Source organism: Epargyreus clarus, unplaced genomic scaffold (assembly GCF_041222505.1).
Source record: "Epargyreus clarus isolate Ecla_fem2 unplaced genomic scaffold, WU_Ecla_fem_2.2 ptg000006l, whole genome shotgun sequence".
Lineage (NCBI taxonomy): Eukaryota > Metazoa > Arthropoda > Insecta > Lepidoptera > Hesperiidae > Epargyreus > Epargyreus clarus.
Genome location: NW_027332214.1, coordinates 1692805 through 1708150, shown reverse-complemented (window position 1 = coordinate 1708150; position 15346 = coordinate 1692805). Strand labels below are relative to the sequence as shown.

The 15346-nt window shown below is 36.4% G+C and overlaps 2 protein-coding genes across 2 annotated transcripts; both read right to left on the bottom strand.

Moving 5' to 3' along the window:
- Positions 1–174: 174 nt before the first annotated feature.
- On the bottom strand, positions 175–5263 carry IFT46 (intraflagellar transport 46). The gene is made up of 7 exons (XM_073073591.1): positions 4412–5263; positions 3611–3731; positions 3034–3202; positions 1867–2033; positions 1265–1368; positions 1007–1119; positions 175–701 (listed from the first exon to the last, which is right to left on the bottom strand). Exons 1-7 carry the CDS (start codon positions 4649–4651, stop codon positions 440–442), a joined length of 1176 nt encoding a protein of 391 aa, XP_072929692.1. The 5' UTR covers positions 4652–5263; the 3' UTR covers positions 175–439.
- Positions 5264–7151: 1888 nt separating this feature from the next.
- LOC140742645 (uncharacterized) lies at positions 7152–15114 on the bottom strand. The gene has a single exon (XM_073073590.1). The coding sequence runs from the start codon at positions 14702–14704 to the stop codon at positions 9047–9049; it is 5658 nt and encodes a 1885-aa protein (XP_072929691.1). The 5' UTR covers positions 14705–15114; the 3' UTR covers positions 7152–9046.
- Between the last annotated feature and the right edge of the window lie 232 nt (positions 15115–15346).

Below are 15346 nucleotides of genomic sequence, written 5' to 3'. Positions count from 1 at the left end.
GGGCTAAATCCTAAATTCATTATCTAAATATCTGTCTGAACGGAGACCGAAACGTGCATGTCAAATCAGTACAAATCGGCCTACCTAGATCCTTATTCATAATATTCCAGTTTGCTCTTAACAGACATTAAAAAAATTAATAAAACAATCTAAACAGACTATTTTACTTAACAGACAACAAAACCAATCCCTCTAAATCCCTTTCTCCATCTGGCTCTCAGCATATAACTGCGAATTCTTAAAAGCACAGTATAGGGTAAACAGCAGATGTAGCGCTTGTATCTTATTGTTGAGGGCGCCACAAGCGAGTTGGATGTTGAACGCCGCGCAATCGCACAGACTGCAATCCAGCATTGCGATCAGAAAACTCGATGAAAATAGGAATAAAATAAATTTGAAATACTTGGTAACTTTACTTAATAAACAATAGTTCTTCCCTCTATCCCCCTTTCTCCTTCTGCCTCTCAGCGTACAGCTGCGAGTTCTTAACAGCAGAGTACAGGCTAAACAGCAGATGTAGCGCTTGTATCTTGTCGTTGAGGGCGCCACTGGCGAGCGGGATGTCGAAGGCCGCGCACACCAGCGCCACGTAGTCCGACAGGCTGCAGTCCAGCGTCGGCGGCGGGAAGCCCACATCGTTTAGTGTCTCCTCGATTGATTCCGGCCATTCCTCCATCAGGCTGTCGATGTCGGGCATTTTGCTGAGGGTACAAATCAAAATAGTTATACTTTTCAACACTAATCCATAATTGATGAAGAGTTACGCGTATGGATTTGAATTTATAAGAGACGAATGTTAATTCTGTTTCCTTTAATTTCTGGATATTTTATTCTTAAGCACTCAACTGATTGTATCTCATTGGAAGATTCCCATAACTCTGCACTATAGAAATGTGCTCTGCAGGGCTCCACCAATGATGTTACGAAACTCGCGGCCAACATAGTCATGGGATGTCGTTGGACATTAAGATATGGAAAAAGGGTTACATCTATAAGTACAACATACCTAGTATAAGTAACTGTCGGCGCCGGTTTGGACATATGCAGTTCACTGACATCCTTGATCCACCTTTCAATAGCCTTCGGATTTTTTTCAGCGTCATCTATCTTTCTTGTTAGCTATAAACAGGTAATTAACACATAACAACATAATATTACAAAAACGACAATTCATTTAATAATTTTTGTAACAGGAATTTTGAAACAAAAGCACTGTTAATTTAATATTGAGTCACTTCTTTTTGCAACTAAATATAAAACGTACCACAGTAGACTTGGCGCTACTGGTCTTCGATATGGCTCTGAGCTGCAGGTGCAGAAGTGCAGAGTCGCTTTGTTCCGCTGACGGCTCGTCCAACACTGTCAACCCTGATAAAAAGGTATTATTTGTATGCACACAACTGTAGGTGAGATAGAACCCTATGATTTCGGAAGGGCTTATAAGGTCGCAATTTTAAAATATAAAGAGAAGTAGAAGGTAGTTTTGAAGGTGGTAAAACCCTTTGTGGTTCGACTCCTGTTGCATCACTGCTAGTAATAGTTCTGTCTAACATAATAACAGCAGTCTTGCAGCACTACTGCTTTCTGGTTCAAAGGGTGTAGTAAGGGAGACATGCTTTTCTGAGGCGTTTCAGCCTAGTCTTCAGAGGTAGCGGCGCATCTATGTTTGACCACAGGTAGGAATATCTAATCCTATCTGGGATTGATGACAGGTGTCCATGGGCGACAGTAGCCACTTACAACCAGATGGACTGCATGCTCGTCCTACTCCTATATTATAAAAAAATCTATATGTATACCGAAGAAGTTGCACTGCCACACACAGTCGTTACACATTGTTAAAAATCGATATAGGCTACCCCTTACCCAAGTTATCAATGTGGTCCAGCGCCGCGTCGGCCAGCGGGAGTCCTCGCGCGCCGCACGCCGGCGTGCTGACCTTGAGGAAGGCGTCCGTGTCGCCCACCGCGGGCATGTACTCCGGCACGAACGGCTGCAGGCGCAGTTCGATGTCGATCTTCTGCGGAGTATACCTACAATGGGGAACGATCACTTTTCACATCGTAGCATTCGAATATCCAAAGAAAATTCCCTTTTCAGATTAGATGATCGACGATTTAGCTGCTTTTACGAAGTTCGATGCAATGACCAAAAACGTGTCCTGTCGCAGGTACTCGTACGTACTTTTGAACGCGCGATGCATTCGCCAACATGCGAATCGCCGACATACAAATTGCCATGTTTGCAAGGACCATCAGACACATTTTTAAACATTGGTTCGCACTTATAAAACTAGAAACTTATTAAAGTAAGTAGGTATGTAATTAATGACTTGATTTCTCTTCACGGAATAAGGTTTTCCTCCTGACTGAAGATACGGGAGACATTTTACAGACACAAAAAACTTTTTGTTAGATAAAAATCAAGGAAAATTGAACGTTTTTTCTTTTTATCCTGTAAGTCTCTTAGCGTAAGCCTTATCAGAGTTAAGTGTCAATCTATTGCTATAACAATATTAACGTTAAAATATAAACGAATGAACTGAATCCTGAACTGGGACATGAACCCTTGGCATTGAAGTAATTATGCAATAAAGAGGTCGACAAACTTGATACGGACTAGTTTGTAACACGACACTTCAAGTTGTCTTAACTTCGCCGCTTGCTACTTAAGTAGCGCATAGGGCAATTAATGTGCGATAACACAAATAGTATATTTAATGGAGAGTGTTTGTTTCAGTGGCGGACTAAGGGCCTCGGAAACCCGGTGCGGAAAGTTGAATGAAGGCAGTTTTTAAAGTTGATTTGATTTAACAAAATTACAAATGTCTCTTAGACTTATTCGCCAACAAATACGTATTTCAGAGATGGTGATGTGTTCGGCGACCTTTTTTTAGCAAATAGCAAGTGTTTGGGAGCCCCCTGAACCTGGGGCCCGGGGTGGACCGCCCCTACACCGCTATAGTCCACTAAACTAACTAACTAATAGACCCCTAGTGGTCTGTTTGTGTAAAGTAATTGTAAAACCTCTCACTTCATAATGTACTGGAATATGTTTTCCATCTCCGGCGGAACTTTCAGGTCTTGGAACTGTTTGGGATCGTACGCTCCCTCCGCAGGGATGACCACACCACCGCCGCGCTTTCGTCCACTGCCCAGCAACGGCTCTGGTCTTTCCAAGCCAACATCACCGCTGTCCGTTTCTGCAAATATTTCGCACTACTTATTTTTTTATTTATAAAGATCCCATTCTTATTAAGTACTATGTCTTTCATTTGAACAACATCAATATACGCGAGAAAGCTTTTTAGATAGTGCGTGCTTTTTCAAACATCAGTTTGGGACAGAATAATAAAGTTTGTAAAACTGAAAATGTAAACAATCAAACATAAAACTGGTACTCCCGATTAAGTATAACCCAGAATCGTAATATATTTCGACGTTTACTTCCATAGGCACCACTGCTATATAACAGTATTGGCCCACATAACTAGCAAAGCTTCAGCGATTTCAGGTATTGTCCTAATGGCCGGCACTGATCACTTATCATCAGTTTGATTGCAAGCGTATTTTCTACTTCAATATCGTACGACGTTATTGACAATTTTTACCAGAATTTGAGGAATCGTGTCGTTTGCTTGACTGTCTGCCTCGGTCACCGCCCTCGTTCGCTGGCCGTGACTCTCTAGTCTCCCGATCATTGTCTGGTGATTTCGGCTTCCTATCAGGAGACTGAAAATTAATAGCTTTAAAAATATAACAATGTCGACCAATGTAGCTGTTAACTTTGCTACTGTGTTCTGCTTAGAAATGTAGCGCAAGACGCGGTATACGATGAATTTCATTTGAAGGACGCATTCAAATTAGCCGCTGTGTAATTGTGTAATGCGCAAATTTGAAAGTCCTTATTTCTCAGCGACACATTTGTTATCTCTACTAAACGTAAAAACCTACCTGGTATTGAACATAGACTTCTATGGGAATCAGTCGTCATCAGACGTACAAAACTATCAGGTGGTAGAAATCGTTCGCTACTTATATTTCATAAAAAAAAACAATCTGAACACTTCATTAGAGTTGTGTGTAATCAATATTGTTGCATGGTCTCCCCAGTTCGTTTTACAAGAATGTAGGTCAAATACAACGAGCGATTATTCGAAGATACATAATATAGTTGCATAAGTGAATATTATACAAAATTTTATAAACTACTCGGGAGAGATTTGATTTGACAGGAACATAATTTCATCTAACACTGAAAAACATACCGATAGCAACTTAAGTAGGTAATCAGTTTACTCGTAGCTTAAAATGCTCTAGTTTATGCTATATCAGTATGCTAATATCAGTTTTTGATAGATTAGTATTATCACAAAGGTTGTTAAGATGGACATCGCTATTAAGACCCATACCTCTTCTTCAGAGATGTCGGCAGTAAACTTATCGGGGCTGGAGTCGCTCTCGCTGTCCGAATCAAAATCATGTCTCGCGGTGTGTCGCGCTGGGGGGTTGAACTTCGCCATGTCCTCGCCCTCTTCCGAGCTGGGACTGTCAATTTCCCTAGCGTTTACAACTGTGACACTCTCGTCGTACATTCCTCGAAAGTCCTCAGTGTCTGTGAACGTTTGACAGTGTTTGTCGTTGGTTGTCATGGCAACGCGCTGAGCGCTCGCTCACACGGAGTGGCGACTGCAAGTGGCTCTCGGACGATATTTTTTTGGAAATTTGAATTCCTGGTACCGCATGGCACGACACCTGCGCGCGTAAACGATGCGAGCATAGGTAATAGGGATTATAAGCTTATGAAGCGTGTTCGTTACAGTCCCACAGCTTATCAGCTGGCGACCTCTTTATTAGACTTTCGATATTACAGCCAGACATAGCCATATAAAAAAGTGTTCCTCGTCGGTATTTTATATTAACCTACACTCAGAGATCATGCTCGGTGTCACATACATATCATTGCACACTGTCTCTACAAATCTATAAGTTGTTCTGTTATAGTCACCACCTATTTAGTACGATACACGTACTCAATATAGTCCTATATGTAAGTAACATATAAGTAGTTTTGTGACAATGACGCGTAGGTCTTCACTAATTCAATGATATTGGCCTTGCGCGGGATAGTGCATGTATTATGGAAGCCAGTAATCCTGCTCTGAGAATTACTAAATCGTGTAATCGCCCACGTACTTGCTAAAAAATTACAGCAATTTCTTATATACAGTAAAAATAATTATGGAAAACGACAGATATTTTAAAAGGAAGTAATACTATAGTTTGTAGTAGTATAAACGAGCATATATCAGCATCAATCCGTTACATTTAAAATTAGTGGAACTCTTCGCGGCATCACTACGCGGACACCACTGCTACACCTATTACTGCCTTGTAATAGAAATATTGAGTACAACTTTTAAAAAAAACATAGTACACACTCATTTAATAACCTATTGCCACTTTAACTATCCCAGTTTATTATATATTTAATCAAATATCAATACAAAGCATATTTATTTATACGAAATATAGTCACTTCACAAAGACACGACAACAAACTGTTCACTGGATTGACGGGTTCATGGAAAGGAAACATGACTTTCAGTCAGTCCTCAGCGGTAGTAATAAAATGCATGCGTTGTTAACTTTAGACATTCCAGGTGCGTTACAGCTGTTCAACAATTTTATACATATTTTATGGAATAGAAGTATTATTGGTGTCTCTGTGGGTCCACGAAGAGCTCTGCGATCTTAATATGTACACTCGGGCGACCCATAATAAAATAACACTATTGTGAATGTTAATTGGTGATTGTTCTTGTCCATCATGCTTCACTAGATTCGCGGCGGGGCTGAAACTTAACACGCATGATTCGATACTATCAAACATGACATATTATTTATACATCGTAATATTTGAACAATCACTTTTGTTATACGTCTACTTTATTACATTTTAATTAATTACGCCCTTACGCTTCGCTTTGCCAATAAGATCAATTTACGCATAAACTGATATTTATAACTTAAGAATATATAATTAAATGCGTAGGTACTTTAAAAAACAATACTGCGTTTGTCTTCTTAATTGCGTGGAGATAAATATCTGAATGGGAGCAGCGGGTATCATCTAGGCCAGGATTACAGCTGTCAGCATTTATCTCTATATGTATTAGTATGTATAAACAAATAAAAATTGTAATGATTCTGTCGGGCGTGTCACACCCAGCTTCAGAACAGGAACACAAAAACTATTCAACGTCGTTCTTAACGCAAAAGAAACGCATTATGGTGATCATTGAAATATCACGTCAAATATGAAACAAATATGTCAGTTTCTCATGAGGCTATTTTGAAAAATTTACCACTTTCCTACGTCGACAAACCTTATGCCTAAACCATGCGTCCATGCGGTCCCAGACAGAAATAAACGTCGAATAAACAAACGTTTTCTTCCCGCGGAGCATCGAACCCGGAGCAGTCACGTCGATATCATACGCCACGTCGTTAAAAAGACAAAGTAAAAAAAAACACTAAAACTGTAGTCATAAAATAGAGAAGATTTAAGAATAAAATATATCTTTTTATACCTTTGTCTTAACATCTGTTATACAATATTTATAACAGGAGAATAAGTTAAGTCGGTGGTAAAAATTAAGTACTACTACTTAAATATAGAAAGCATACATAAGAATAATACATACTTAGCAATAGTTTTACTAAGTACCTTTAACTATACACATATTCACAATATTATTGTTGTGACGGGAATGTGCGGAGGAAACTGATAACTGGCAAGTAATTACAGCAATAACATAATCATTAATTAATTTGCAGCTCATTTTTCAGTTCTAATATAGATAGTATTACCTAGTCGGTCACACTCGACCCCTTCACAAGTTACTTAGAATTCTACTTTGAGGTAAGGATTAGCCCAGAGCACACTGCATAACAGCTAGTTCATACATTGCAGCTGTAAGGATAGAACTGTGTATATGACATTAAACTATTTAACTTCTTCGTTTCAATTTCGCCTCAAGATAGGCTGTTTCGAAATATTTTTAGATTGTATGTCCATATGTAGTATGGCATATGATTATGCGTATGAAATTTTTGAATTAGAAAAAAGAATGTAATAAAAATACCTGGTTAAAAATCAATAACTTTAATAACTAAAATAATGTCAGTTTATATCGTATTTTACAAAAATAGTAGATTTAACAACCCGTGCGCTAAAACATGTGCTACAAATAGGACTCGCTTATAATTGTGTACCAAATTCTTGCACGCGAAATTGTAAAGAACTTCTTAGCTTTATAAAATTATAATTGACGTCTGTACATTAATAATATCTTTTGATAAAAGCCCTATGAGATCTACAATTCTGAAGTTTTAAGATAAAAAAATATTAAAAATTACAACATACTTGATCTCCTTTATTCGAGGTATCGAAAAGGTCACTTAGTCTTTTCGTAGAATTAAAACGTCCTAATCGTAACACAACTTCACATATAAGCCGATACCTAGACAACATCTTGAAAACTACAATAGTTTACAAATTCCATCTATTTATCATTTTTACACTTTCTGCTTCACTTCTAATGGACGAAGCTGCTGGACGTAGTTAGTACTAATTGCAGTACAATTTAAAATTTAAATTTTGCTCACTTATTTTCGGTTGTTTGGTTATAAGTGGTTATTATCACACTTTCGCGTGCAAAAATCAATGTACACAACCATTACGTATTTGATATCCACTAATACATTTGTACACGAGCATTTAGGTTGACTATATTGGGAATGGACAATTTTATACAATTTGAATACAACACATGCATTTTTGAGTTACCTCAGATTCTAGAAATATTTTAAACAATATTCTACTGTCACAATACAAATAACAAAAATACTGGTAAAGTTATATTAATGAGATTTTAAAACATTTTCAGAATCGAGCGCGGAATATAGACTTTCTAAAAATACTTAATCTTGCAATTAAGTCGCATGCAAATCGAAAATGACATTCAAAAAATATATTTTATGATACACAGACACATCTAACATTCAAATCTAAATAAGGCAAATATCCTCAGGTTAGAGTACAAATTGTAATAAAATAACTCTTCCTATGAACGTAGTTATGCCTACATACGATACAATTTCATTTAATTTGTTGAATAAATTACTTTAATCTGTATTGAAATACACATTATCCAATAAAAGGCCCATTTACAATACCAAAATATAAGAACAATGGTGACCTCAACAGATTCAGTTTAATAGAGTATTGCAAGTAGGTGATTTAACATTCACAATGTAATATTAATATTACCAACATCATGTGTCTTTACCAAATTACTCTTGGATCTAATTTCTAAAATATTTGATAAAGTGTCCAAAAATATAATATGTTGAATTTAATTATATAAGACGATGAAAAAATATAACTATATACCTAATTTCTTCATATGTCAATAATAACACGAAAACACATTATTACAACAATTGAATTAAAATTAACTTATAATTTCTTATAAAATAGGCGTCATATTTGATATGAAATGGCAATTAAAATGAGTATAGAAGTTATGGATTTGTGATTTTGGGAAGTCATACATAAGAAATACTATATAAATTAAATGTGATGAATTCGATAAGCTCTTACACACTCTTAATCGTTCCATTACACATTAAGATTATGTCCAGCATAATGCAAAATGTATACTTAAAGTTCCGTATTTATAAAATAATCTTAATAATCCAGTTTTAGATCGTTAAAATTAGTTACAGGAAAAGAAAGTAAGATACCAATTAGGTGTGGAATTTAACACTACAATCAATTTACTACACACAGTTAAAGCAGCTTGTTTAGTATTAAAATGAGTTTCAATTTCTATCACAATTTACAGTCTTGGTACTATTTTGGCACGCGCAGAGTTCTGACTTGTTGCAACTTATCGTGCGATAAGCGCACAAGCGTTGAAACACCAGTCTAGATCACAGGAGAACTATAAAATCACGTTTACACTAGGACTAAAATTAGTTCACCCAACTTTATTGATGAGCTCATCGCAAATTGCGGTTAGCTCCTCGTTGGCCTTCGTTTTCTGGGTGAGCGTCTCCTCCAGAGACGTTATATGTAAATCCTTTCTTTTAATCATGGCGTTCAACTTCAATACTTCCGCCTCATGCGCTCGATTCATCTTCTCCAACTCCTGGTTAGCGTGGTTCAACTTCGATGTTGCGTGTTGTTTGAGCAGTTCGTAGTTGTTCTGCATCTTCGTAAAATTTTCCTCGAACTCCTTAATCGATTTCTTATAAGCGTCCTCATTGGCTTTGCAGCTCAGAATTATCTGCTTACTTTTCTCGTATTTGCTATGCAAGTCACTGAAAGACACTTCCATACTAGTCAAGTGCGCTGTCTGTTCGTCCCTGTCTTTAATCAGCCTCATCCGTTCTTCCGCATTACGTCTCTTATCTTGTTCGGTTTCAGCTATCAAACTAGCTATCGTCCTCTCATATTCTTCTACTACTATTGCCATACTTTTGTTTATTTTCGTCTTTTCCGACAAGCGTTCGTTTAAATCGTTTATTTTGGTAAGTCTTTCCGTACTTTCCGTTTCCAAATTTCTCACTTGAGCCTCCAAAGCTGCTAGTCTATCTTTCAGTTCTTTGGTCTCAGATCTTAGGTTGTGAACATGAATTTCTTTTTCAGCTAACAGCTCTCTTAATTGTGTGATAGCCAAGTCAGTTTCAGAGTGTTCCCTACTTACGAGGGGAATGGAAGTATTATTGTCCAAATGTGAAGAATTACCACTTAAGGAGAGAAGTCTGTCAATTACAGCCATGGCAGGAGAAGTGAAAGTTAAAGACCGCCGATTTAATTTAGGTGGAGTAGCAGATCTTCTTGGAGAAACAATAGAACTTACAGCAGGATTAACAACCATCATTGGCTTTGTCATGGTTGATGATAGATCTTCATTGTACTCTTCAACTGGAACATAGTTATCTTTCTCAGTAGATGGACCAGCTACTGGTTTGTCAATATGGGTGAAGTCTTTTTGTGTAGGTTTTGTGAGTTTCTTTGGTGTACTTTGTCTTTTCTGTACTTTACTTAACGCAGCAAGGACGCCATCCGAAGATACTCTTTTGGCAAATAAGGGGTCGAATTTTAAAAACAAACTTTCTTTACCGCTGTCTAACACGGTAGAGCTCTTGTTTTGGTTTAAAAGAAATTCAAATGCATCAGCATCGATAAAGAGCTCACCGTTTTCCAGATTTTCATCCTTCTCTTGAGAAGGTATTTCATCGAAATTCATCATATCGCTAGCAACATCAATATCTGTCACTTTCTCTAAGAGTTTTAAGTCTTCCGCTTCTAAGAAAGGACCTTCAATGGTGTCTTCATCTTCTGTTAGGACTTCTCGAACTGTAGTGTCCTTATCGTTTGTATTATTTGATGAGCATGTTGTATTACTAACGTTAGATGAAGAATCTTTAGTGGTAATTTTATCAAATGTAAGGTCACTTTCCTTAGTATCTGTAGTTGTTGTATTAATGGTGCTCTTCGGCTCCTCTGCTACATATGTTGAATTTTGCGAAGGTGGTGGAGACATACGCATTTTCGAATTAGTTGCAAACGGGTTGAAGTTTATGTCATCAATTTCAGGTAGATTAAAAACATTTTTGGATCGGTTCATGATAGTAGTGCTCTCGCCTGATGATGTACCCAAGGAGAAATATTGCTCAGATGATGAAGTGCTTTTTTCATTTATAACGACACCAGTTTGTTCCGCACATTTCATTTCTTCATCAATTTGATTCATTTCTTCTTTACGAGTTGTAGAAGTCTGTTCCACAGGAGCAATTTCACAAATGTTTTCATCGTCATTCTCTTTCTTAACCTCCTCTTGAGAAGTACTTTTAATGTCATTGGTGATATTCTCCTTTTTAACTTCTTCTGCAGAGATTATAGGATTTTCGATTTTAACCTCTGATATGTCTTGCATTATGGATGTAGCGGGAATTTTATTTAAAACTTCACTTGGCAATATCGCCTCTGTCGGTGTACTGATTGCCTGCCTGTGAGTATTTATTTCAGACACAGTTTCTTTAGTTGGTAATTGATTATTAAATGTTCTGTTAAAGTTTTTCTTTTGTGCGGGCTTTTTCCTTTCAGGTTGGGACTTTCGTCTGTTGTTTACTTTTTTAGGAATTTCTTCGAGCTTTTTCACTTCTTTTTCAAAGATATTAGAAGTCTGACTGGGTGAATCAGGAGTTGGTGACATTCGAATCTTTGTTTTAGTAGCAAATGGATCATCAATGTCATCAAAATTAAAGTTATAACCTTTTGACACAATTTTTGGCGAAATTGGGGGCGATGAGCATATTTTTGTCTTTGCTTCAAATGGATTTTCTATATTCTCTAAGGGTTCTTTATTTAGTTCCGTGTCTAAAGCCAGATCGGTAACTGAAACGTAAGGACTGTTATTTGCAGATGTTATAATTTCTTCATCAACTTCTTGTAATTCCTTTTCTTGGTGAACAATATCATCTATTTTAACTTGGGTTACATCTTCGAACTTATCAATGCTATTTACACAGTCAGATTTGATAGTATTTAACAATCCCTCTCCAACACTATCTTCTTTTAAGATAGATATTACTTCAGCATCACATAGAACTTTTTCTTTAAAGTCTTCATTATCTGTCAGTATCTTGGTAGTGTCACAACTGTTTTCAATGTTTTTCGTATCTTGCCCATCTATATTAGCCTCAAAACCTTCTTGACATTTATTATCGAAAGTGTTTTCAACGTGAATATTAGACGTTGCAATCTTGGAATCAATGTCGGAATGTGCTAAATTTTCAGTATGCGTATAACTTATTTCATCACTACATGATTCTGTTTTAATGCCATGTAGGTTTGTGTCAAAGTGAGCAACAGTATTACAAATTTGGCTATCATTTAACTGTAAATCTTTAATTGCCATGTCCTCAGCATTTTCAATATTATGTTCAATAGTTATATTATGTTCAATATTATGTTCAATAGTTATATTTATTGGACGACTATCATCTACTTCAGTTTTAAGACTTTGCGCTACATTTCCAATATCATCCATGGCCATGGTAATATCAGCCGCTGATTTATTAGTACTTTCAAGGTCCACTGTCATGTTACTATCACATACTTCGAATGTTACATCTTGTGCTATGCCAGGATCTGCACATACATTATTAGGTTCTGTAAAGGCTTGTTCAATATCATCTTCATCTGGTAATGGAATTTCTGAAGGCGATTTTCTAATCATCATATCATTACCAATACTGAGCTCAGAAAGCTCACGGTCATTGTCTCTCAATACAACATTGCTGATTGTAATATTAGATTCAATATGTGAGTTTTGTGTAACATTTAATTGAAATTCAAGACTACCATTTGTATTTATATTCAAATTTTCTTTATTCACTTCTGTTGTGTCTTCAATATTTTCATGATTTGTTGCATTAAATTTAGTGTTGTTTACCTGGTTACGATCTACATCAATATTTAAAACATTTGGTTCTATATGCAATCCAGATTCTGTAATTTTGGTAGAAATTACATTTTCAATGTTCATTGTATCTGTGACAGGTAAATTCTCCACTGTACTACTTAGATGAATAATAGAATTATGAACAATTCCACTTAAATTCTTATCATCTATAGATATTTCACTATCTACAATTACCGGATTAGCACTGTTAGTTTTTAATAAATCTGGATTTGCCTCATGCTGTAGGACTTGTGTAGTGTCTAAATTATTAGGTGTCTGTTGCATTTCATGACTTTCCAAGGAATTATTTGGGTCATGTATTTCCTCTTTTATAACCATATCGGGGCTTACAGAATTATATATAGTATTTTTCACATTAATATCCCTATCATTATCTACAATATCTGATACAACATTATCTTTCAATTCAATAGACTGTTCAGATAGTATGACTTTTGAATATTCAGTATCATTTAATTTTACTGTACAAACGTCAGGCAAATTGCCAACATTGCCAATTATACTTTCAGAATCTAATTCAGTACTCATTATTTTGATCTCATTTGAACTTTCCTTACATTCAAAGGTCCTGTCCATATTTAGATCATCAATTTTATTATCTGCTGCAGATGCATCTGTGTTAATAACATTAATAATTTTTTCATTATTATCAATAATCTTACCATCAGTAGTGAGCTCTACAGGCTGTTCAGGACTTGTGACCGGAGTTTCACTTTGCAAATTAACATTTTGTTCTCGAGCCAAGAATGTACTTTGTTCATCATTACTGATTGCTTGATTATTAGTTTCACTTTTCAACATACCCATTGTGGCTTCAATAATTATACTAGAGTTTTCTACTAAAGATCTAGCAATAATATCAGTTACTGATTGTTCAGAAATTTCTTCAGAAATACCTTCTGTTTTCATATTCTCAATAGTATTTGCAACATTTCTACTTTCAGATTCAGTTATTTCCTTAATTTCAGTAGTCTTCAGTAAGTCCACGGTTACATTGTTAATGACTTCAGTTTTGTTTGCCATTTCTGTTTCTTTGTAATCCGATGTAAGAGATTCGTTTTTAGTAAATGTAGTTTCACAATCCAAAAACTCATTATCAGACTCTACTGCGAGTGCCCCATCAATTTTAACCGGTACACTCGGCTCAATATCTGCCATAGTTCTGTCTGCCATGACAGATTCATTGCACGATATATCCATATATTCCACAGTGTTGTTCAGATGTTCTCCAGTATTCTTCACTTCAGGTGTGATTGGATTTTGGAAAAACAATTTGTGAACCGGAATCTTTTCTTGCTTAAAAATAATTGTTGTTTCATCTTTCCACTGCAGTTCTCTTTCTAAATCATCATTAAACACAACACTTTCTTTAAGAGGACTGCTTCTTCTTGAGGTATCTTTTTGCTTATTAGCAGCAACCGGTGTTGATGCTAGAACGGTCACTACTTCAGACTCGGTGGAATGGCTCGTTGGTAATTGCGACTCTACTGGACTAAGAATGTCCGGCTTTAGTGTTTTATCATCAGCAGGTGGTATAGGACTTTGTGAAGGCCGAAACATGCTCAGGACACTCTTCAAGCCTCTCATTATTGGGGAACCCTCGGGCTTTGAGATATCTTTCGTTGGTGTTGTTGCTTCAGGAGTATTTGTGACAGATGAAGATGTGCTTGGTAATGATAAGTTCTCATCATTGTTGTTGTTAACGGATATTATAACGTTGTTATCTGGTTCAATCAGCCTTCGCATAGAAGAGTTTCTGTTGCTGTCAACAAATGGATCTGCCGAGAGTGTTTGTAAAGGCAGAACCTTAGATTTAGTCACACTCTCTGTTTTGGTTAAAGTTGAATTCAATGATCGTGTTAGACTACCATTTTCAGTACCCACTGTGTTATTGAGATAATCGTCACCTGGATTGCAGTTCCTGTTGTCCAAACATGGCCCAGTGAGGCTCTTGGACATTGGAGAGGACGCCGGGGTGACTGAATACCTCAGCTTCATGTTCAGCTCAGATACATCCAACTCCTCGTAGCCTTTCTCAGTGCAAGGTGTCCTTGACAACACATTGTTGTGATGGAATGTGTTCTCTTTATTGTCGAAGTCACTTTCTATAGCGTCTATGTCCATAGGCTCTATTTGAGCCATTCTAATCAATTATAACAATCACTCTCATATATCCAAATTTGACCGTTGTACCACTGCGTCACCGCTTCTAATACACTTTATCTTCACGCGTCTATCTGCGGTGAGACAAACAAAAAAATCAGTTCAATGTTTACAGTATCTGATTTCAGAGCGTTTCACTTAGATTTCTAAAACGTAATAAGAGAACTAACGCGGTATGTATGTCACATGAAAACAAAAATGTCGGAACACGCAACTCACTCTGAAAATCTATTTTTAACTTTTTGTACTGCATGCAGTGCGACGTTCATTTTATGTAACGCGCCCGAGGGAATCTTGCCAAAAAGCAGTCGAACTCACAGTACTCGCACACAAATATACGCCGGTCACCGTTTCAAAACCGTTTGAAATCCGGTAACTTTTTTATATTTCAACTGTCAGTTGAATAAAACTTGCCATTCAAGGAAATAGCGAAATGCCATAGATTATGATATTTCGGAAAAAGATTTTTTGATTATTGATTTAATTTAAAATAATCCTTATAAAATTAAAGTAGAAATATAAAGAACGATAAAAAGAAATTTAATATTTGTGATATTCTTCGGACATAAATAAAGTATAAGAAATTAAATTCACGTTAATTATTTAAAATGGTTTTGTTAC